Source organism: Labeo rohita, chromosome 20 (genome assembly GCF_022985175.1).
Source record: "Labeo rohita strain BAU-BD-2019 chromosome 20, IGBB_LRoh.1.0, whole genome shotgun sequence".
NCBI lineage: Eukaryota > Metazoa > Chordata > Actinopteri > Cypriniformes > Cyprinidae > Labeo > Labeo rohita.
Genome location: NC_066888.1, coordinates 26,829,371 through 26,854,090, shown reverse-complemented (window position 1 = coordinate 26,854,090; position 24,720 = coordinate 26,829,371). Strand labels below are relative to the sequence as shown.

General features: G+C 32.1%; 1 protein-coding gene across 4 annotated transcripts; it reads right to left on the bottom strand.

The window, feature by feature from the left end:
- Window positions 1–245: 245 nt before the first annotated feature.
- Window positions 246–24,436, bottom strand: mcm9 (minichromosome maintenance 9 homologous recombination repair factor). 4 transcript variants are annotated; one of them, XM_051137850.1, is made up of 14 exons: window positions 24,314–24,398; window positions 22,574–22,926; window positions 15,026–15,342; window positions 13,388–13,469; window positions 11,538–11,738; window positions 8,502–8,627; window positions 8,252–8,371; window positions 7,769–7,943; window positions 7,456–7,658; window positions 5,624–5,827; window positions 5,415–5,497; window positions 5,188–5,333; window positions 2,434–3,723; window positions 246–315 (listed from the first exon to the last, which is right to left on the bottom strand). In XM_051137850.1, the coding sequence occupies exons 2-13, from the start codon at window positions 22,887–22,889 to the stop codon at window positions 2,454–2,456; spliced, it is 3,243 nt and encodes a 1,080-aa protein (XP_050993807.1). In that variant the 5' UTR covers window positions 22,890–22,926; window positions 24,314–24,398; the 3' UTR covers window positions 246–315; window positions 2,434–2,453. The 4 variants fall into 4 exon arrangements, 3 of the variants coding, with proteins under 3 accessions (XP_050993807.1, XP_050993805.1, XP_050993806.1); XM_051137848.1 differs by lacking the exon at window positions 246–315 and having other exon boundaries at window positions 2,317–3,723; XM_051137849.1 differs by lacking the exon at window positions 246–315 and having other exon boundaries at window positions 2,318–3,723; window positions 24,351–24,436.
- Window positions 24,437–24,720: the final 284 nt, after the last annotated feature.

Here is a 24,720-nt window from a genome sequence, read left to right as displayed (position 1 = left end):
CAAACCCAGTCTTCTAAAGTACTGTAAGGTGCCCAATGAATGATGTAATGGTGAGTTTTGGGTTTTGGGGGGTTTTGGGTATCCTTGGTGGTACATTCAGAGACATTAAATCAATAACGCTTCATTATTGATAAGGCCAGTGATCCATCTGCAGGAAGTTTAGGATCCATTAACGTCTCATCTTACCTTCAGCCTCCCTTTACCGCAGTTCTCCTCTGAGAGGAATACAGAAGCTGCACAGACCTTGACCCTCTCCGAAAGAAGATTAGACTTCTCTAGTAACTCAGCCAGTCAATGGGAATGATCTCATAACTGCTTCAACACAAAACAAAAGCTTATTATAGTTACACATTAACACATGCATCTATAAAATCATGCCCTTGCTTAAAGGACAAATACAGCAATATTACAAATACCAGTTAGGTTTATAAAAATAGATATCATACACACTCTCACACACCAATAACCTTGGAAAAGTTGATTATTTCCATATAAAACAGCAATACACAAATGAGGTGATTTTTTTTGTGGCTGTTAAAGAGATTTGAATGACAAACAAGTAAAATGTACTTGACTTAATCATCTTAATCCATGATTTTGACCTTGGGGATGGCAGCAGATCCTGTATGATCCTATTATCATCTACTGCAGTACCTCCATCCCTAAACTCCCAATGGAATGCAATCCGTCACCATGACAATACACAACATCTCTTCACCATGGTGTTATTCATTGTTCCCAAGGGGTAAATTGTTCAAGCCTGAAAACATCTCTTACAGCATCCACTAAGCATCTGTTTTGATGGTTATTTAGCTTTGCATGGGCCTGGCTTTATTTTTGCTGGCCAAATACAACTATTGTTGAACAACAAATTACTGCACGGCAATTAAACATGCACTGTTAGGTCGTTAACTGTAACCGGCTTCATTATCTAACTGTTTTACTGTACATTTAGAATTGGTGGTTTACTTAAAGTGGGAAAAGGATTGTGCTCGCTTTTCTGAAACAAACGAGACTAATTTAGGGCCCCTAGTCCACACAGATTTTTTTTTTTTTATGAATAATAAGCTGGAAAAAGGGTAATTCATAAATCATGTGGTTTTGAGGTTAGAGCCATGAGGAAAATGAACAAACCAATTTGGTATTCAGCAGAAACAGTGGCAATGCAATCATAACAGAAATCTTAATTATGCTGGATTCAAGTGTTGGAGGGAGAATTAAAATTTGTCTTGTAAAATTAAACTTCAGGTTTTGGTACATAAGTGGATTGTAGGGGTGAAAATAGCATTCGCCCTTTCATTTAGTAAAAAAATTAGCCCTGTGGGGGGAAAAAAGACAAAATCATAATAATTGAATTTACATAAATCCTATTTAAAAAAATCAGGGAAATTGCATTTTTTTTTTTTAGATGATAAATTGCAATAAAATATGGAAACCCATTCCGCCACTGAATAAACAAAAAAGGTTAATTGCAACTTTTTAATCACACAATTCTGACTTTTTTTTTATATTCAGAATTGCGAGTTTATATCTTGTTATTCTGACTTTATAACAGGCAAGTTATTAAGACAGAACTGTGAGATATAAACTTTTTCCCCTCAGAATTGAACTTTAACTAGCAATAGCAAGAGTTTATATCTCACATTTCTGAGAAAAAAAGTCAGAACTGCGAGTTTATACAGCGCAATTGCGGGTAAAAAGTCTGAATTGTGAGTTCATATGCTGCTATTGCGAGAAAAAAGTCAGAATTGCAAGTTTGTGTTGCAGTTGTGAGAAAAAAGTCAGAATTGCGAGTTTGTCGCATTGGCAAGAAAAAAGCCAGAATTGCGAGTTTGTGTCGAATTGGCAAGAAAAAAGTCGGAATTGTGAGTTTGTGTCACATTGGCAAGAAAACAAAAGTCAGAATTGCTTGTTTATATGCCGTAATTGTGAGAAAAAAGTCAGAATTGCAAGTTTATGCTGCAATTGTAAGAAAAAAGTCAGAATTGCGAGTTTATGTGCCGCATTCGTACGAAAAAAGTCAGAACTGCGAGTTTGTGCTGCAATTGCAAAAAAAAAAAAAGTCAGAATTGCTTGTTTATATGCCGTAATTGCAAGAAAAAAAGAAGTCAGAATTTAAAGTTTACATGCCGCATTTGCATGGGGGAAGAAAAAAAAAAAAAAAAAAAATCAGAATTGCAAGTTCATATGCCGCTTTCGCAAGAAAAAAAAGTGTTATGTACAGTAAATGTGAATGTAACTATATATAAAAAATTACTGAGAAAACAAAAACAGACATACAAAATGTAATTGATATTTACTAAAACAAAAACAAACGTGCAAATAGAGACTCTTTTTACTGTGACATCAGAATCAGTTTGGCAGCCATTAAAACACACCACACTGCATTTAAATGAAAAATAAACATAAAATTTATATATACTGCTAACACACAACAAACATCTCCTGTTGCATCAGTTCCAGTCAGCATCTAAATCTTCATCGTCTATGACAGACGAGCTGAACAGCGAAAAACCTTTGAGGAGTCCTGCGGGGCCTCCGGAGCCCAATTCAAAACATCTCCTCTTCTTTGTAGCGTTCTCTCCCACTTCTTCCTGTTCTGTCCTCGCATTGCCCCTCTGCATTGTGGTGGTCTTCACATCAGTGGTTATATTTTTCCCGGCCTGTGTTCTTGTGTTCTCCTGCTCTGCAGAAACTGAGTTTGCTGGCACTTTGTTTGTACTGCCGTTTATGGCCACTTGTGGTACTGGGACTGTTTTATCTCCAGTCTTTTCCTCAGATGACCCCGTAAAAGAGAACCTGGAAAGCATGGCCAGAGTCGAACCGGCCACCTTTGCCTTTGGGAGGTCTGTCATCGGTGGGTGTTTATTAGTGTTGCCATTATTCTCACCTGGAGAGAGGCTGTTGAGTCTGGACACCAGCTGTTGTTGATGTTCGGTGTCCTCAGACGTCCCGGTGCTCTCATCATTCAAGACCTCAGAGGAAATTTCTTTGGTTTTATTGTGAGTTCCTAACCGGGGTTTCTTATTAGCTCTGCTGCCCTCTGCTGGGGGACGTGAGTTTGACAGGTTCCCTCTTTCGGCCTGTTTTTCTGGCACCTGAGGTGCATTAGGTTTCGCCCCCTCATGCACCGGCTGATCGGTGTGAGTCATTCTCTCTCTGGGCTTGAATGTGAAGTTCGTAAGTTTGCTACGTAAATCCTCACCGCTCTCAGCTCTGAAATCTGCCTCCTGGTCTGTGTTTTTCCTTTTTGAAGGTTTCTTTCCTGTCTTGGGTGTACTGTGGGAGAACATCTCGAAATCATCACCCATCTCTTCTACAGCTCTTTCCTCGTTCAGCAGGAGGGATGCTTTCATCTCTTTCAGCCGTTTGGCTCTGAGCTTTTTGGAGCCCTTTTCCACAACAGCCTCAACCACGGATGAATCCTCATCCTTCTCCCACACAGAGCCCTTGCGGCGTATGGAACAGTTGTTGCTAGGCAACACCGTCGTGCCCAGTGTGGTGATGGTGGTGGCAGCGTTCTGTGTGGAGGTGATGACGGGGGAGGTGTGAACGACGGAGCCGGTACCAGTTGGGCTGGATAAGGAGTGGAACCAGTCCAGGCTAGGGTCTGAATCAGTGGTCACCTCAACATTACTGTGATTTTGACCAGCTGGATGCTCGCTGGTGTGGCCACTACGTGGTTCGGTTCCTTTAGGGGAGCCCGGTCTTCTGTTCTTTAGCCTGAAGAGGAACACAAAAGCTGTTCTTAAGAGGAATCTCAGATTTTTGAAGTGCTCAGATGAATTTTACGCAAGCTTTCTATGTGCTTTACAATATGGAAGCCCCTTTCCACCACTGAATAAAAAACAAAAAAAAGGTAATTGCGGCTTTGTATCTCACAATTCTGACTCTTTCTCACAAGTTAGAGTTTACATCTTGCAATTTGGACTTTTTTTTTTTTCTCAGAATTGCAATGCAAACTCACAATTCTGACTTTTTTCTCAGAATTGTGAGATATAAACTTGCAATTGTGAGATATAAAGTTGGAATTTCAAGACAAAAAGTATTTTTTCCCCTCAGAATTGGACTTTATAACTCAAAAAAAGTCAGAATTGCAAGAAAAAGTAAGAATTGTGAGTTTATATTTCACTTTTTTTTCTATCTTCATGTTACTTAGCTTCTATCTTTTTGTTACATCATTTCTGTCTTGCAATTCTAACTTCATAACATGCAGTTGCAAGTTTTTAAGTCAGAATTGTGACATATAAAGTCGCAATTCCGAGAAAATGTTGGTCTTTTTCCCCTCTCAGTATTGGGCTTATAACTATAAAAAAAAGTTTATATCTAGCAATTCTGAGAAAAAAAAGCCAACTCAATTATGAGAAAGAAAGTTATAATTGCGAGAACTCGCAACTGCAACAAAAAGACCTTTTTTATTTTTTATTCAGTAGCAGAAAGAGGCTTCTATAATTAAAACGTACAAATACACACATATTTCAATAATGAAACTAATATATTAATATTATTCAAAATTATGTTCATATTGATATTCAGATTAAATACACATTTGACTCATATTTATTTATTATTATAAAAACAATATTATATTAATATTACATGTTTTTTAAGTTTTGATTTATATTACTAATTACATACAATTGTAAAAAAATATTGTAGAACAAAAACTAATAATCCTAACTACAAAATTTTATATATATATATATATATATATATATGCTTTAGGACTGTCAAATGATTAATTGCATATAAAAATAAGAAGTTTAAGTTTGCCTAATGTATGTGTGTCTACTGTGTGTAATTATTATGTATATACAAGTACTCACAAATTAATGTATATATTTAAGAAAAATATGTTATGTTCAAAATATTTTTATGTAAATTAAAAATGATAATTACATACTTGTAAATATTTCTTAAATATATACATAAATGTGTTTGTAGTCATATATACAAAATAATTACACAGTACACACACGTGTATGTATATATATATATATATATATATATAAATAAATTTTGTAGTTAGGATTATTAGTTTTTGTTCTACAATATTTTTCTACAATTGTATGTAATTAGTAATATAAATCAAAACTTAAAAAACATGTCATATTATATATATAATTATATATCATTTATATAAAAATTACATTTATCATTTCATAGTCATAGTTATCATAGTTTTACCTTGAAAGTCTTTGCAGCTCTTTGTGAAGGATATCAGTCAATCCCAGCCTCTCCAGCACAATCTCACACTGTGTTTTATACTGTTCACAGGGGTCATCAGGAAAAGAGGTGTGCAGAGCATTCACATTTCCAAGTAGAGCTCCTCCCTGAGGCAAACACCAGTAATATACTTATCCAGTTCTCAACAATTTAATATAGCTTCTGGTTGACAGTAGCAATAAACAGACCTGCATGGAGCACTCCATAACAGACACCACAACAACAGCGTCCTCTACTGTCACCGTCTCTCTAAACATCAGCCTGGCATGAGCTGAAACGCACAGAGAGACAGTCAGGTGGGCATCAGTTTTAGCACATAACAAATGAAATTCTATAGAAAAGCAGAGGGAGGAAAATCAAACATTATGCTGCATGTTATATATTATGAGCATCTGACCCTCAGCGAGGCGGCTGAGACTCTCCAGCATGCGGATGGTCGTCCGGGCGGCGTTACGGCTGTCGCTCTGTCTCTGCAGCTGATAGTAGCGGCTTAGGATGGTGTTTGCTTCCTGTGTTATACAAGGCTTAAGAGTCTTGATCAGGCAGAAATAGGCCCTCATCTTCTCCATACTCCATAAACATGAAGACTCAGTCGGAGCTCCTGTGGGATAAAAACATGAGGGAAGAGAGCTGAGAGATGTTAAGATGAATATTTTATAAATATGCAACAAATGGTAAGGCTTCACCATTAACTTCTAGTGAGTATCAAAGAGATTCTCAACCAAATGAAGGGTGATCCAGCCCTCGAGGGGACAGGTTTTTCTATCAAAGTGGCATCACTCGGGAAAAAACGAAGACTGAACAAGCAACAAATCCCATGAGGGAAGCACCAACCAGCAGTCAGGCTGGATAAAACACATCAGATGACTAAAAAAAACAGCAACATTTTTTTGTATGCCATGTACAACAAAAACATACTATATGCGTCAGGTACTAAAATTGTGTCAAAAAATATATTCATGGAATCAGGACATGACTCAAAGGATATTTTGTAGGGATGACCTAGAAATGCAAAGGCAGCTACAAGACACACTTGTAGTGCAAAAAAAATAAATAAAATAAAAAAATAAAAATATGCATCAAATATGATCTGGAAAATATTTCATTTCTACAAAGAATACATATAGTATTAAATTAAGTATTAATATATTAAGAATAGTATTAAGAATATTAAATTATTTAAATCAATATAGAAATATTATATATAAATAATAATTTATAAAGACAAATAATAAATTAAAATAAAAAAAATAAAATAAAATATAGTATAAAGTCAAAAAAAATTTTTTTTTTTTTTGAAGAAGTCTCTTCTGCTCAACCTGCATTTATTTGATTAAAAGTACAGCAAAAACAGTAAAATTATGAAATATTTTACTATTTAAAATAACTGTTTTCTATTTGAATATATTTTAACATTTTATTCCTGTGATTTCATAGCTGAATTTTTAGCATCAGACACATGATCCTTCAGAAATATTCTAATGTTATGATTTGTTGCTTATAAAATAATAATAATTATTATTATTATTATTATGTTGAAAACAGCTGAGTATAATTTTTTTTAGGTTTCTTTAATGAATAGAAAGTTTTGTAACATTATAAATGTCTTTATTAACACATTTGATCAATTTAACGCATCCTTGCTGAATAAAAGTATTAATTTCTATTAAAAGAATTATACTGACTTCAGGCTTTTGAATGGTATAATGGAAAATATTACAAAAGCTTTTTATTTCAAATAAATGCTTATCTTTGGATCTTTCTATTCATCCAAGAATCCTGAAAAAATGTATTCAACTGTTTTAAATATTAATATTAAATATTAATATTAATAATATTAATAATAAACGTTTCTTGAACAACAAATCAGCATATTAGAATGATTTCTGATGGATTATGTGACATGGAGTAAGACTGGAGTAATGATGCTGAAAATTTATCTTTGATCACAGGAATAAATTATGCCTAAAAATATATTAAAATAGAAAACAGTTATTTTAAATAGTAAAAATACTTCACAATATTACTGCTTTTCCTGTATTTTGAATTAAATAAATGCAGGCTTGGTGAGCAGAAGAGACTTCTTTAAAAAACATTAAAAATCTTACTGTTTGAAAACTTTTGACTGGTAGTGTACTATAACGTAAGCGTAATATAAAATATATACACGTCCTCTGAAGACCCCTAATAAGGTTTTGACAAAACATAAGATTCTTCTCTGGGACAAACCTTTATTCTGTAGGATGAAAGAGGAGATTATTTTGTCCCATTCTGGGTTTTTAGTATCCAGCAGAACCAGTACGAGGTCAAAGCGACTCAGGAGGGGGCTGGCGAGGGCCACGTTCACAGAAACTGACACATTAGGGTCATACTGCCCCTTTGGGTTAGTAGCTGCCAGAATGGTGGTCCTTGTGTCTAGTTTGCACACCATTCTACAAAAGAAGAACATTTAAGGACATTTAATGTGATGCTCACAACTTTTGGTTAATAAAAAAAAAAACTGGGTTTTCCCCCTCTAGTCATATATGACTCAGGCACTCACCCAGCTTTGGCCACACTGATGGTTTGTTGCTCCATGGCCTCGTGGATGCTGGTGCGGTCATGCTCTTTGATGCTGTTGAACTCATCGATGCAGCACAGACCTCCATCAGAGAGAACAAGGGCTCCTGCCTCCAGATGCCACTCTCCAGAGTCCTTAACAGCCGCCACTGTCAGACCTGACCAGCATTTCACAATGATACAAACAATGATGCTTACTGCACAGTAGAATAATATTTAAAGAGACAGTTCACCCAAAAATCCACCATTGCTGCCTATGCAGGTTAAGAAAGCTCTCTGATTTGATCAAAAATATCTTAATTTGTGTTCCAAAAATGATTGAAAGTCTTACGGGTTTGGAACGACATGAGGGCGAGTAATTAATGAGAGAATTTTCATTTTTGGGTGAACTATCCCTTTAAGAACTTTGTGCTTATTTTGAATGTTAATGAGCCAGTGCAGTGTGGTTCAGAAGAACGTGTGGAACCTGCATTAGTAGATCCGATTCCTGCGGTGAGCACAGAGCGTGGTGTAATCTTAGCTGCGTATTTCAGAAACTGTGACTTCCCAGTGCCCGGATCGCCCACGAGCAACAGATGAGACTCTCCTAAATAGAGCGCATACTTTGAGTCAGAGCTATTCACAAGAGCAATACACTTTTCAAGCACATCTCTGAACTTTGTTTCACAATAACTCCAAATGTCTGACTGACCATTATGTGCAATGTGAACGCATACCTCTCACCTTGGTTCCAGACGCATCTATTCTCTGTACCCCACCTGCCAAAACCATAGCAACAGCCAGCTTGACGACGTACATGCCGAACACCTGAGGGCAAAGACTCATCAAGATCTCATTCCTGCCTTCGGAATGTCAAGAGAAAGAGAGAGAGAAAGAATAAGAGAGACGGATTTTATGATTCATAAACCCACACTGAATCCCATGGGTTCTTTTTACATTATGATTGGCTGCTAGGGTTGACTGGGATGTTGCCAAGGCGTTTTGGTGTTCTGGGAGTTTGCTAAAATGTTCTGGGTGGCTGTTAAGGTCCTCTAAGCAGTTGCTTGAGCATTACTAGGTTGTTCCCTATGTTTTTATTCCCTATTGTAATTGTTAGAATGGCCAAGGATCAGCAATCTCCACATAAAACTGATCAGGCAGACCAAACCGTAAGCCACTGAGACTTGAAACTTGGAGGGATGGTAGTACTCACACCGCCAACAATGTCACCAAGACTCACCCCAGTCAGCCTAACGGGAGGGCACTACAGCAATCAAAAGTAAAATTGTTCATAGTGCTTAAACTGTCAGTCGCGAAATTTTACCTAAAAATTTTGAACTAGTCCTAGGTTTTTCACCCGATCTGAAACAAACCAGTGCAGAAAGATTCTCTGGAGAGTCAATAATTATCAAAAAAAGTTCAAACTTTCAACTCACTATCGCAAAGGGACGCCAAAACAATTGAAAGGGGCAGGGCCACTTTTAGTAAAATGCCCTTAACTCCTGAACGAAATGAGATATCGTCACCAAACTCAAAACACATACGTAAGGCAAAGGACCTCAAGAGGGTTAAAAACATAAAAATGGCTATACCTATGCAACCATTTGTCCTAAAAACACATGAAAATCGCTGGGGCGGGGCCACTTTTAGTAAAATGCCTTTAAAGGAACACTTCACTTTTTTTAAAAATAGGCTCATTTTCCAACTCCCCTAGAGCTAAACAGTTGAGTTTTACTGTTTTCGAATCCATCTCCAGCCGATCTCCGGGTCTGGCGGTAGCACTTCTAGCATAGCTTAGCATAGACAATTGAATCTGATTAGATTTTCGATATTTTTCCTGTTTAAAACTTGACTCTTCTGTAGTTACATCGTGTACAAAGACGGACGAAAAATTAAAAGTTGCGATTTTCTTGGCCAATATGTCTAGGAACTATATTCTCATTCTGGCGTAATGATCAAGGAACTTTGCTGCCGTACCATGGCTGCAGGAGGCACAACTCTGCATCTACATGAACTTAGTCCCGGTCACTTTCAGGCACTGTGTAATATCATTGCGCCTGCTGCACCCATGATACGGCAGCAAAGTTCCTTGATCATTACGCCAGAATGAGAGTATAGTTCCTGGTCATATCAGCCTAGAAAATCACAACTTTTCATTTTCCGTCAGTCTTAGTACACGATGTAACTACAGAAGAGTCAAGTGTTAAATCGAAAAAATATCATAAGTATATATGGTCATTTTTGAGTGAGATGCTATCAGTCTAATCAGATACAATGATCTACGCTAAGCTATGCTAAAAGTGCTACCGCCAGCCCCGGAGATGGATTTGAAAACGGTAAAACTCAACTGTTTAACTCCAGGGGAGTTGGACAATGAGCCTATTCTCAAAAAAAAGTGGAGTGTTCCTTTAACTCCTGAACAGAATGAGGTATCTCCGCCAAACTTAGAACACTTATGCAAGAGCTCAATCTGAGGTCACAGAACCTCAAGAGGGAAAAAAAAACATAGGACAAATGGTTGTGTAGGTATAGCCATTTCTATCAACATGAAAATCACTGTGCACGGCCTTGGTCCAAAGTGCCACAAATGTCTATAAGGACATTTACATATCTAAAAAAAAAAAAAAAAAAAAAAAAAAAAAAAACACATGTCTGCCATTGGCTGATGAAGTTTGAGCACCCATTAGACGAGGTTAACGGAAGCTGATCGGAACAAAACTCAGTGGGCCTGTTTGGTTCATGGCCCCAAAGGTCTGTGAGAAATGTGAAAGAAATCAGCCACTGGGGGGGCGGTATGGCATTTTTCAAGGGTGTAAACAATTGTACGTTGCGTGGTTTTTCGCACATATCCACGATATTTGTATCATACGATAGACCTCCTCATTCCAGACAACTTTGCCTCTAGAACCACTGCTGTCAATCAAATAATTTGTTAAATGATTGAGAAAAATGTGAAAAACCTACTTTTGAAAACTGGAAAAAACACTGCAGTACAATTCTCCAGACTCTCTAGGTCAATAATTATAAAAAAAAAAAAAGTTGAAATTTACCCTCTGGGAAGGCATGACGGGATCATTTAGAAAAGGGGCCTGTTCAAATTTACCCAAAATCCTACAAGGTTTTCCTAAAGGAAAACTCAAAATGTCATGAATCCTGCTTGAGCATATGCGGCAGGTGATTCTAAACAAGCATGCAAAGTTTTAACAAGATCGGACCACAGCTGGTGCTATAACAGTCATAACCATTAAAAAAACATAATATTTATAAGGTAAATTACCTGGGTTTGTGTTTTTAAATCACTGATTTAGGTGGTTACAGTCTTTTTTTCATATGTACTTCATATGCCTTAAAGCTCTTGAACCCCAGTAATTGCTTTTAGCAGCTATATGTTTTCTCTGTTTTTCTCTAACATCCATCATGTGAAGTATTATTCATGTTCACTGCACAAACGATACAGGACGAGTTACATGCCAAAGTTTAATACTTGCAGTTAGGGATGTGTTCAAATCCCTAACCCAATAACCCTATGAGCAACAGTAGCCTAATACAGATAGTGTGCCTTAGCAAACACCACTGGCAACAGATTACTGTACATGCACCTAATCAACTGAACTTCCTCTACAGGGATTATAATTGAGTTTGGACAGCAATAAGAAAGAGAGAAATCTTTTAAATGCTGAGCAGACATAGTATTAAAAATGCCATGTTGTTTCTTTGTACTACTAGACTGGGCTTCCCAGATTCAATGTTTTTAAAAGACACCAATTGTGTACCAGCAATGGGGTCGTGTTTGTGACTGTCCCAGAAATCTTCAAACTCCTTCTGAATGTCTTCCAGCACCAGTGCTGTGGTGGACTGCTCATTATTGACCTCGATATAGTTCGCTTTCAACACGATCTCCACATCACAGCGGCAATCCAGAAACATCGGCTTCCAGCGCTGACACACAACTCCATACACAGTGATGTCATCGCCTGCGAGAAAAACACATGACAGCATTATATGAGGGAAAAAGACACATGATGTTGCCCTGAGGAATGTTACTATTATTATATCAGCAAAAAAAAAAAAAAAAAAAAAAAAAATACACTGGGTTTAAAAAATGAACATGAATATGTTTACACACACTCACACACATTCAATAAAATATATAATTTGCCAGCGGCAAATTCCAGAAGAACTGGCCGAGGTAAGGCTGCTCTTGGTTGGTTTATGAGTACTGAACGGCCGCTGACACCCTTGAGCTCACATCTCCAAAAACATCAAAGAAAATTTTCAAAATAAACATTCTATTTATTAACAAACCACATGTGAAGTCTAAAGTACATTCTCGCCTAAGAAACTACATTCCGTGACAAAAACAGTAATATTTAAAAAATTATAGTGGATTTGGGCGGTCGCCATGACAATCGCTGTGAGAAATACTGCAAGTAATACAAATGGTGAAATGGTTGGAGTTGATATACCACCAGAATATCGCATTCCTCTCAGCCAATCGGATTCGAGGACCAGAAAGAACTGTTATATATATAACAGTATAGTATATATATATACACTAGTATACATATATACTATAGTATATATCTCATATAGTATATAGCTCATCAATGTTCCATTTATCTGATCAAAAATACAGAAAGTAGTAATTTTATGAAATATTATTGCAATTTAAAATAACATTTTTCTATTTTAATATACTTTAAAACATTATTTATTTCTGTGATGCAAAGCTGAATTTTCAGCATCATTACTCCAGTCTTAAGTGTCACATGATCCTTCAGAAATCATTCTAATATGCTGATTTATTATCAATTTTGGAAACAGTTGTGCTGCTTAATATTTGTTGGAACCTGTGATTCTTTTTCCAGGATTCTTTGATGAATAAAAGGTTAAAAAGAACAGCATTTATTCAAAATAGAAATCTTTTCTAACAATTGATAGCAAAGACAAAAGTCAACTTTGAACGGTAGCGTATATTGTTACAAAAGATTCCTGTTACAAATAAATAAATAAATTCTGTTCTTTTTAACATTTTATTCAAAGAATCCTGGAAAAAGTATCACAGGTTCCAAAAATTATTAAGCAGCACAAATGCTTCCAACATTGATTTATAAAAGCTTATTAGAATGATTTCATGTGACACTGAATACTGGAGTAATAATGCTGAAAATTCAGCTTTGCATCACAGGAATAAATTCTATTTTAAAGTATATTAAAATACAAAATCACTATTTTAAAATTGCAATAATATTTCACAATAATACTCTTTTTGTCTGGGGTAGTTGATGTATCAGTGTGTCCTGTGGTGTGATGGAAAAATGTAAAAAAATAAAGAAAAAAAAAAAATACCACTAACACTGAAGATAAACCTCTCTCATGCTATTTGTAACTGTAATAATGCAGATACATTTTCCTCATGTTATTTGGATGTTACGGTTTTTTTTTTGTACATTTTTGCTGTCACACCATAGGACACAGTCCAATTTTTATTTGTCAACCACCCATATATTTATATATTAATTTCATTTTATATTCATTTTAAGTGTAGATTCACAATTAAGTGATAGAGATTTCAGTCCTGCACTGTGACAAGACTCTATTTCCACCAGTACTCAGCATTTACCTGATTTGCAGCTGTCCACAAGGTCGTCCTCCAGGATGATGAGCATGGATCGAGGGATACTGCCCACCGACAGTTTCTGGACCTGTGGGTGAAGGTGCTCTGTCAGATTTTGCCATGCAAAAAATAAACATGTCGTTTAGCTCTTTTTTTGTAAATGCTTTTACAATTTTACACTTTTTACATAGGGCTGGGCGATAAATCGATAACGATAATTAACGCGCCATATGAATTTCCTCGCTAAACGATAAGTTCGATAAATGTTCAATATAATGTTTATGCGGCAAAGACAGAACAAAAGAGCGTTAGTCAAAGCGCGCCACTCAGACCGTTTATCAGCTCGGATCAAAGTTCAAACGACGGCACGGCGCGAACTTATTAGAGCAGGTGCATTCACTCGTGGATAATCAGTCTCGGTCACTAAACAGCGCCAGTGTGAAGCGCTTGAGTTCAGTGAGGAACACAGATGACTCGGTTTATAGCCAGATGAAACAGCGCTGACAACCAGGAGAAACACTGTGTGCAACGAAGGTTTTTAAATCTACAAATTGCCATCATTTACCATAGATTTACTGTAGTAGCACTAACTGCACAGTGGTATTCTGTCAGAAATGTGGGTATATTTGTGTCGAATTTTATTATATTAGACATTTTATTATGTAGACGTGTATTAAATGCATTGAAGGAGTAATGGAATATAATTACAGTTTTTCTGTTATTAAGCTATAGCGTTTATGCATTTATACTAAATATAATTAGACTAAGTTACTATTTTCATGCAAATACCTAGGAAGCATATTACATTTTTACCATGGTTTTGAGGTGCTATATTTGTAGTTTTAACTGTTATTATCATAACAGTCAAGATACTATCAAATGTGTATTTCTAAGAGACAAAAAGTTATATTATTATTAATATTATCAGGTAACACAAACCTGTTTCTTGATTTTAAGCAACATTACTCATTAAAAGATGCAAAACAAAGAAAAAATTTTTTTCTATTAAGATATTTATTTTGTTAAGGAAAAATGACTGGAAAAAGTGTGAAGAATTCAAGTAATGTTCTGACCATAAAGAATATTTTGAAGCCACATTTAACCGTCTGGTTTTTACAACTTTCACACTGTAGCAAATATCTTCCTTTAAACTTGAAAGAAATGTGATAATTATAGATATTGACTGATATGAAAAAAAATTATCGTGATAATTTTTGGCCGTATTGCCCAGCCCTACATTTATATAAATTTTAGTTACAATTATTAATTTAAAATTGTATGTATATTTAATTGTATTTTTTATAATTACATTTAAATTTTAATAAAACACAATTTTAAAATAATAATTTTTTTAATTGATTAATTATTAATATACAATTATATAATTAATTATATTTTATTTTATTATTACTTACATGTTATTGTAAAAAATTTATATACTTTTAATTTTTTTTATTATAGTTATTTTTATTATTATTATTATTATTATTATTATTATTATTATTATTATTATAATTTGAGATCCCACAGACCATTGACTGGATGGCACACAAAATGGGAATCACTAACCCTCTTTTGGAAGAGGGCTGAACTGAAGTATTACTTTAGCACGAGGTTGCTCAGGCTGTATAAACATCATCTCACCTGCTCTTGGATTTTGATCTCCTGGTAGTCCTTGCAGGTGGCCGGAGGGGCGTCACTTCCAGACAAGCAGGTGAATTTGAAAGAATTGCATCCATCCTCGTTGGGGCAGCTGGTGGGTGGAGCAAAGGAGTAAAACTGCTCAAACGAAGCCTGCACGGAGAACACGTGCCTGCATTTATTGCACATGTAGTCCCTCTCATACTCCAGCACTTTGGTCACACTAGTGCGAATGACCGTACCCGTGACGGACAGGAAGTGGCCCACGTCTCTAGCTTTAGGAATGTGATCTCTGGTCAGCTCAGGACACATAGGCAAACCTGCAAAAGTGTAGCATGGGAAAAAAAGCCATTTTTATTTTGAGTTTATTTTAAGCATGCATCATATTAACCACTTGGTGTCAGTGTTATTCCACCACAGCTTTCAAGAGCTCCTTTTTAAGATGTTACGTCTTCTACCGCGAGATGGCGCTGCATATTCATTCATGAAAAGTTCTAAAGCTGAATTACAGTCTCTTGCACTTTCTTGCATAATGAATCAACCCGGAGCACATTCAATATTTGAATATGACCTGGCCCGTCACGGTTGCATCATAGAAAAACATAAAAGAAAGAAGAATCAAAAACGCCAGAGTTAAATAGAGCTGCATTCATTCTTTCCCCTCTAACCACAGACACTGCAATGGCTGCGGAGAAAATGGGTTTGAGTAAAGTGTTTATTCAGATGAGTCACGTATGCAGGGCTACGGATGAAGAGCGTGTAATTACAGGTGACGGCAATCATCTCCTGCAGGACGTGAGAGAAAAGCACTTGGCTTCGCCACAATGCAATACGATCCATCCCACATACCTCAGGGATCAAACGCAAGCCTCCCCTCTCAACCTACACGTCATCTAAAACAATCTTCACTCTCTTCCTGTCTATGTCAGTCTGCTGTTTTTAGATAAGCAGATTAGGGCTGGGCAAAACACTGAATATTCATGATATATTGTGAAAACTGCACTGATTTTAAGGATTTAGACCATTGTGTTTTCTAAACAGATTGCATCATTAGACAAGAACACAAAGTTTTTTAAAAGCACAAAACACAATCTCAAATCCATTACAAAATTCCAGAGAGAACTATTTCCATAGAAAGAAACTGCTATTTTTAAAAATAACAGCATCTCTGTTTTAAATTTCTGCAGCATAAACTGTATTCAAGTTTGTACTTGTATAAAAAAAAAAAGTTTGCACAGAAATTTCCACTTTTCATGCATTACAATTTTTCATATGCTAATAAAATGTTAGTCTCTTTGCATTTTATAATATGGTTCTGTTTTATTAACATTAGTTAATTATATTAGTTAACATGAAATAGCAATGAAACATACTTCTAAAGCATATTAATCTTAATGTTAATTCCAAAAGTTACTAATACATTATTAAAATGAAATGTAGTATCTTTTAATAATATTTAATGGGCCTAAGCCTAAACTATTAATATTTGTATTTTTATATCTGTGATGCATTAACTAACATTAACTAATGGGACATTATTGTAAAGTGTTACCATAAGGTTTTACCTAGATGTAAAAATAGAAAGAAAAAACACCATTTAAAATTTTAATATTTTATTTTATTTTATTTTTTATTGAAAGCTTCTTTTAAGAAAGGGTGCATTAAATTGATCAAAAATGACAGTAAATACATTTATATTTATATATTACAAATATTTATACATATATTTTATATTACAAAAATTTATATTTGATCTTTTATATCTTATATATTACAAAAAAAAAAAAAAAAAAAAAAAAAAAAACATTGCATTGCTCATTGCTAAGTAATATTAGTTAATGCATTAACTAACATTAACTAATGGGACATTATTGTAAATTGTTACCGCAGTGTTTTACCTATATGTAAAAATAGAAATTAAAAAATACCATTTAAAACGTTGGGTTTAGAATTTTATTTTATTTTGATTGAAAGAGCTTCTTTTATTAAACAAGGGTGCATTAAAAAAAAAAAAAAAGTTAAAACTTATATTTTTACTTAGGATCAATTTAATGCACCCTTGCTTAATAAAAGAAGTAAAAAAAAAAAAAAAAAAAATAAATAAAATTATATAAATAAATATATATATATATATATATATATATATATATATATATATATATATATATATAAAGGCAGGCAATTTTTAACATTTTTTAAAATATTTTTTATTTTTATTTTCTTTTAATATTTTTAAATCTTGCCTCATTTCTTTAGGAAAGCTTTTACCTGAATTTTTATATTATTTTATTTGTAAGTGTTTTGTTCCTTTTTTGCTTGTTTTATAATTTTTATATGGTGTATTTTGATGTTTTATTAGTTTTTTGTAAAGTGCTTTAAGAAGTAACATTTAACAGCAGTATAGAAAATAAAGATTATTATTATTATTATTACTATTATTATTATTATTATTATTATTATTATTATTATATCATGGTATATGTAAATGAAAAACATGCATCATGGTTTTAACATAAACATTGCCATCACAGGAATACATTGCATTTAAAATGTCTAATGTATAATATTAAAATTAAATGTATAATATTAAATAATATTCTTAATATTTTAATAACATTTCTCAATATAGCAATATTTTATCTATCTCACCTTGCCTAACCTTTAATGCGCGTCATCTTTTATATTACAGGAAGACAACAGACGATTTTATCTACCAGGTTTGCTGAGACACCACCTGGATGCGCAATATTACTCACTAATGACCTTCACCAAAGCTTGAAAGCATCCAGACACATGACGTGCTTTTTCATCGTGATACGACCAATGGTCTGTGTACTTTTTATGGCTATATTTATGTCCTATTTTCAGAGCCCCTTTCATATTCACAGCATTCTGGATCTATGAGTGGAGTCTGTGCCCAGGCTATTTATAACTCTCCTTTGTCCACAAACGGGATAAAACATCTAGGGAACAGGAAAGGTCAGTCAGCTGATTATTGCTGACACACTCCCTACAGCAGTCCGAGTCTTGGCTACATCCATCTAGAGACCTGTAACATTTACATGAGTTAATTTGCATGAGTGGTACGCTTCACCCATACAAAAGTCGACAACACAATGGCCAGGGTGTTGCTATGTCATTGCCAATATATATATTTAGTATAATTTATTTATATACTATATTTTTAGTATTACTAATGTTTTTTTTTTATATTTTAACATCTTATATTTTTTAAATATTTCTAATACTTTAAACTAACATTTATTTTTCATTTTATTTTGTTCATTTTATTTTAAGCAATTTTATGTGCCTGTGACATTTTTATTATTGCTCATTTGTTTAATTTGTCCATTTTTGTAATTTTAGTGTTTTGTAATGCCAATTGTAACATTGCTAATTTATTAGTAAAATATTAGTTTTTACTAACTTTATATATTTACTTATAGTTACTAAAAATACAATACTAATAATATTTACTTAGTTTTTACTAATATTACTATTATTTTAAAACAGCTTTTTTTTTTCCATTTACATTTTTGCTTAATCTTTAGTAATTCTATGGGCTGTTGTCATTTTTATTTAGTTGTTGTTAGTTGTAACATTGCTCATTTATTAGCTAATTTCTACTTACTAATAATATTTACTAATAGTTATAATTATTACTAATAATAGTAGGATTACTGATAATACTAATATTTTCTAAAGTTTATACTAATATTACTATTTTAAAATAGCACTTATTTTCATATTTTTCTTTTATTTTTTATTTTAATTTTAGTTTAATTTTTTGTCATTTTGTTATATGCTGTTGTCATTTTTATTATTGCTGTCATTATTTTACATTTATATATTTTATTATTTCATTTTAATTTATTTTTTATTTTAGTTTTAGTTCAGTTTAAGTTTTTTTATTTATTTCCATTTTAGTCATTTTAGTGTTCAGTAATGTTAGTTCAGTAAAGTTGTAACATTGCTAATTTATTGGTAAAATATTAGTGTTCAATAATATGTTATATTGTTATATACACCAATACTTTTTTCAGATAATATTTACTAATGGTTATAATTGCTAATAATAGTACGATTACTAATAATACTAATAACGTTCAGAGTAGTTATAATTACTACTAATAGTTATAATTACTACTACTAATAATACTAATAATATTTTTATTTATTTTATTCATTAATATTTATTTATTTTATTTAAGAAAATCTTATTTAAAATTTTCTTTTTTCCATTTTAGTAAATTTAGTGTTTAGTTGTAACATTGCTAACTAATTGGTAAAATATTAGTTTTTACTAACATTTTCTATTAGTTTTTTTTTCCAGATAAAATGTACTCAGTTTTAATTACTACTTACCAATAATATTTACTAACAGTTATAATTACTACCAATAATAGTAGAACTACTAATAATGTTTACTAATAGTTTTTACTAGTATTACTAATATTTTAAAATAGCATTTACTTTTTATATTTCATTTTAATTTTTATTAATTTTGCTATGTGCCGTTGTCATTTTTATTATTGCTGTTAATATTTTTTATATTTATATATTTTAGTTTTTTGTTTTAATTTTTTTAATTTCAGTTTAGTTCAGATTAAGTCTTTATTCATTTCCATTTAATAATTTTCATGTCACTTAAACTTATGTTAGTTAGTTGCCAAGGCCACGTTGCTTATTTTCATTTATTTTGTTACATTTTTCCTCCTCATATTTGATTTCAGCTTTATTTTAATGTACAATAGTGTTTTATTTTTAGTTAATGATAATAACTCTGCCACCAAGCATAAGTCTGATTGAAAATTATTAGTCTGAAGTCAAACAATCAGAGGAATCATTCATTCATCACAATCATTCTCCTTTTACGTCCCACAGAAAATATAACAGCATACAGTTTGGAGTGACATGGGGCGAGTAAATACTGACAGAGTTTTCATGAAATATTCCTTCAAAGCCTCATTCAGCTGTTTTTTCCTCCAACAGCCCATGTGTCTGTCTGACCTCTCACATGAGACGTCCTCCCTCTCTCCTCAGATCCAGATCAATAGCGCTCCTGCAGAGCCATTGCTCATCTTATTGTTACATCATGCAGTGTTTGCACTCGCACCTGACCAGCCACACAAAGCTTCATCTGATCTCCCTCCAGCTCCCACTCACAGAGAGCCAACATGCCGACACGTAACGAGATTGTTGTTACAGAGAAAAACACATCAGCATATCCTGCAGGTTATATGACACTAGATCAGAGGAAGCGACCACGATAACAGATAACGGTTCACGGCAGGACAAACGAGCTGTCTGCCACCGTGCGCTGGGGTCTAATTGCCTGTAGTGGGAAACAGCCTCTGTGTTGCATTGACAAACTAATAGGCTATGAGCCTTCAAGAGCAAATGAAACAGGCAGTCGGAGGCACTCTGCAGCTTTATGGCAGCACAGATCTCTCAGTTACACAAGGAGAACAGTCAGCCTTATAATCATATTGGAATTAAAAGAATTGTTTACTGTTATGCATAAATAGGCGTAATAGTTTCATCAGCAAGAGCTGTAATATTGACAGCACATGCTCTAGTCTGAAGTGCACATACAGCATTACTGTCAGGCCTTAAAACACTTCAGTACCGGGACAAGTTGGTAACACTTTAAAAATACCTTTTTACTAACAGGTTAATGCCAAACACTAAACGGTGCTTAGCTGATCTGAATGTATGCAATAGATTAAATATAAAATTATTGTGTAAATAATCATTTATTTTGTTTAAAATGTTAAATGTATAAATATGTACATACCTGAATATCCACTTTAATGATATTTTATCTAAGCAAATAATCATGTTATCATGGTTTGATACTTCAAATACTGATTGAAAGATGTGATTCTAATTTTTTAGTTGAGATTTTAAAATATAGATTAGAATACATAAAGTAAATATTATACACTTAAATTCTAAATAAAATGTAAGTTGTATAAACAACTTTAAATAAATATTATATAATTATAATATATATACACATTTAATATTATATATAAATTATATACATATGTACATATATGTATTTACTGAAAGATTTAAGCTTTTATTGTATAAATACAAGATCAGCTGAGTTTAGAAATTAATAAATAGGGGAAAAAATATTCACCTATATTCTAAATAACGAAAGTGTTACAAATAACTTTAATAATTAAATAACACATAATTTACATTAACAATTATATAATATTTATTAAGTACTATATAATTTATAAAATAATAAAACATTTTACTTTAATACTAATGAGACATGATTTGTTATAATATAATAATTACAATCATTTACATAATTATAATACATGTTATAAACATTTTATAAAATACTTAATAAAAGACGAGCTTTAATAATGATTATAATAATTCACATAATAATTATATAATACGTTTCATAAACATCTTTAATTATTAAATATTATATATCAAATTATGTTAATACTCAATAAAAAATTAATACTTAAAAGATTCAAGCTTTATTGTATAATAATATTAATATACATAATTATATAGTTATAAATAATTATAAGTTTCATAAGCAGCTTTAATAATTAAATATGTATATTATTAAATATTATATATATTAAATCATTAAATACAACAATTTACATAATTTATACTTTAATTCTAATTTTAATTATAATATTAATTTATAATTTATACATATTAATAAATTACTAAATTTATATAATAAACATTTAACTGTTATATAATAAGACATATAATTAATGTTATAATACAATAATAATTATAAGAATTTACATTATAGAATAAATTTTATAAACATCTTTAATAATTACATATTTATATAATTATTAAATACCATATATATATATATATATATATATATATATATATATATATATGTTTTGAAAATACTTAATGAAAGACTCAAGCTTTAATAATAATTATAATAACATACATAAATAATTATATGATAAGTTTCATAAACATCTTTAATTATTAAATATTACATATTAAATTATGTTAATACTTAAAAATAATACTTAATAAAAGACTCAAGCTTTATTGTATAAGTACAAGATTGGAAATGAGTTTAGAAAAATTATTTACTTAAATTCTAAATAATGAACGTTTTACAAATAACTTACATAATACTTACATAATATTTATTAATTACTACGTAATTTATAAAATAAGTCAAAAATAAATATAAATGTAATAATTATGTTTTGAAACTACTTAACGAAAGATATTCAAGATCAGCTGAAATTAGGAATTACTTTATTTACAATTAAAACATTTTTTTTCTTGTATTTTTCACAAAACCTTTTAAAATTAAAAATGAAGTGTGCAATTTCTGCAATACAAGCTAATAGAAAAATTATTTCCAATAGGTTTTTTTTAAAAAAGACTACCCAAATTTGTGTTATTGGTTGTTGTGTCAAGCTGGTCAGAAAGTTGCACAAACACACACAGAAACTATATAAAATCCTGATTGTTGAGTCTTTATACAGGAGTCATTGTAAAAAAGTGGACGTTCTTATACATGCTTACCTGAAATACGAACATGCAGATTGTGTTTGAGTTTAAAACTCTCCTGCAGTGACGAAGACTGAGAGATGGTCTGGACCGCTCTGTGTAGGGCATTGTCAAATATAGGCAGCACCTGGCTGGGGAACGCATTGAAACACTCTCCAACCTCCATATTGTCTTCGAATAAGGTCATGGCATTCACGACAACAGGATGGTGAGCATCTTCACTGGCCTCCTGGAAGATCTGCAGGATGTCATTCTTGTGGTGCTCCATCACATAAGTCTCAAACGCCAGTCCTATGAAGGACACCTGATCCGGACTAAGCATCATATTCATCTGAAGACTCAACCGGATCACTTAGACATGGAGTATTCTGTAAGAAAGCAGCAGATGATGGTCTGGACATAAATTATAGTTCATCTTTTATAAACCCTAATAGTTGAAACATTGTTAATTTTTTTTTTTTTGCTCTCTTCAGAAAAAAATAATTTATAAAGAAACATTTTTAATTCTTTTAAGTGTTTGATTCAGGATTTTCACACCTTTTGACAAATGTACAATGTTTCAAGTAATTTGTGATTACTAGACAAGGTTTTGTAAAAGTAACTTAATGAAGCATATATATATATATACATATTATATTTTGTACAAGAATTTGTATTATAATTATTTTAGTTTATTTATTTATAAAACTGAATTAAATTAAAAAGTTGTCTTTGTGATTTTTTTTTTCTTTTTTTTTTAAACTTGATTGGTCTTGGCAAATATATATATATATATATATATATATATATATAAAAATATATATAAATATAAAAAATATATATATAAATAAATATATATACACACACATATATATATATAAATATAAAAAATATATATATATAAATATATATAAATATAAAAAATATATAAATATATATCTAAATAAATATACACACACACACACACACATATATATATATATATATATATATATATATATATATATAAATATATATATATAAATATAAAAAAAATATATAAATATAAATATATATATAATGTATATATTTGCCAAGACCAATCTGTTACAAGTTTAAAAAAAAGAAAGAAAAAAAAAAAAAAAAAAAAGAATCACAAAGACAACTTTTTATTTTAATTCAGTTTTATACATAAATAAACTGTAATAATTATAATACAAATTCTTGACATCATTTATCTCAAATATTTGCAGGTTTTAATTATGATGATAAAAATAATTCTATAATGCTTAACTGATCTGTAGATCATGTTCGTTCAAAGGTATGAATTAAATGTCATGTCACATAATGTTTTGTGTTATAATTTCTATTATATTTACTTTTTACAATTTTATTTGAAAATGCTTAAAATACATTTTTCAAACTTTACTGCGCAGGTACTAAAAGTTGAAATTAAAAATAATTTTATTTAAAATTAAAACTAACACTTCTAATCACCTTTTTATAACCCATTTGATGCTTTTTTTGCACTTCACTTCAATAGTCCTACGGTAACAAATCATTTCATGAAACTACAAATGTTTAATGCAGTCCCTTGATTAATTAGAGCTCATTGCATGAATATTAATTATACAAGAACTAAGTTACAAAAGTTTAATAAGGACGCCGTTTGACAGCTCATATGGTCTTGATAATAATACATTCAACAAGCGTTAAAACCATTTCTGTAGTGATTATTGCTCTCTTGAGCAAACTTTACGAGCAATAGAAACCTATAAGTGTAACAAAATTCCTTACTAATATTTCCTTCGCTGTAGTTTTCTATTTGACATACCTGGACGGATGAGCAGCAGTTTTATCACCTACATTAACAACATTGACATACAAGTGTTTCTTCCTGTCCGTGTTTTTAGATTTGGCGCTTTATTCCTAACCTTCCTGCACTGTAGGGGAGCACGTGTAGACAAACTTCTAATTCTAGCATCGATAACTCTAAACTCTAAATCAGAACCAAGCATAATAAGATAAAAGTAATATTTCTTTCTTATGTATCGTTTTATTTGCTCTTTTACGTCCATATTGGCGCTGATAAATTATATCGTATGTAATACCACATCCCCCGTTTCTGGACTTGGTACAACCCACCGAACGGAAAACGTGCCATACGGAGGTCGATGACGTTGCGTACGCTCTAGTATAAAAGT

Coding starts and splice junctions, on each gene's coding strand:
- mcm9 (XM_051137849.1), bottom strand. CDS start 22,889: ATGAATATGATGCTTAGTCCGGATCAGGTGTCCTTCATAGGACTGGCG. Junction 15,343..22,573: donor TCTGCATGTTCGTATTTCAG/GTAAGCATGTAT, acceptor ACACTTTTGCAG/GTTTGCCTATGTGTCCTGAG. Junction 8,372..8,501: donor GTCTGGAACCAAGGTGAGAG/GTATGCGTTCAC, acceptor CGCTCTATTTAG/GAGAGTCTCATCTGTTGCTC.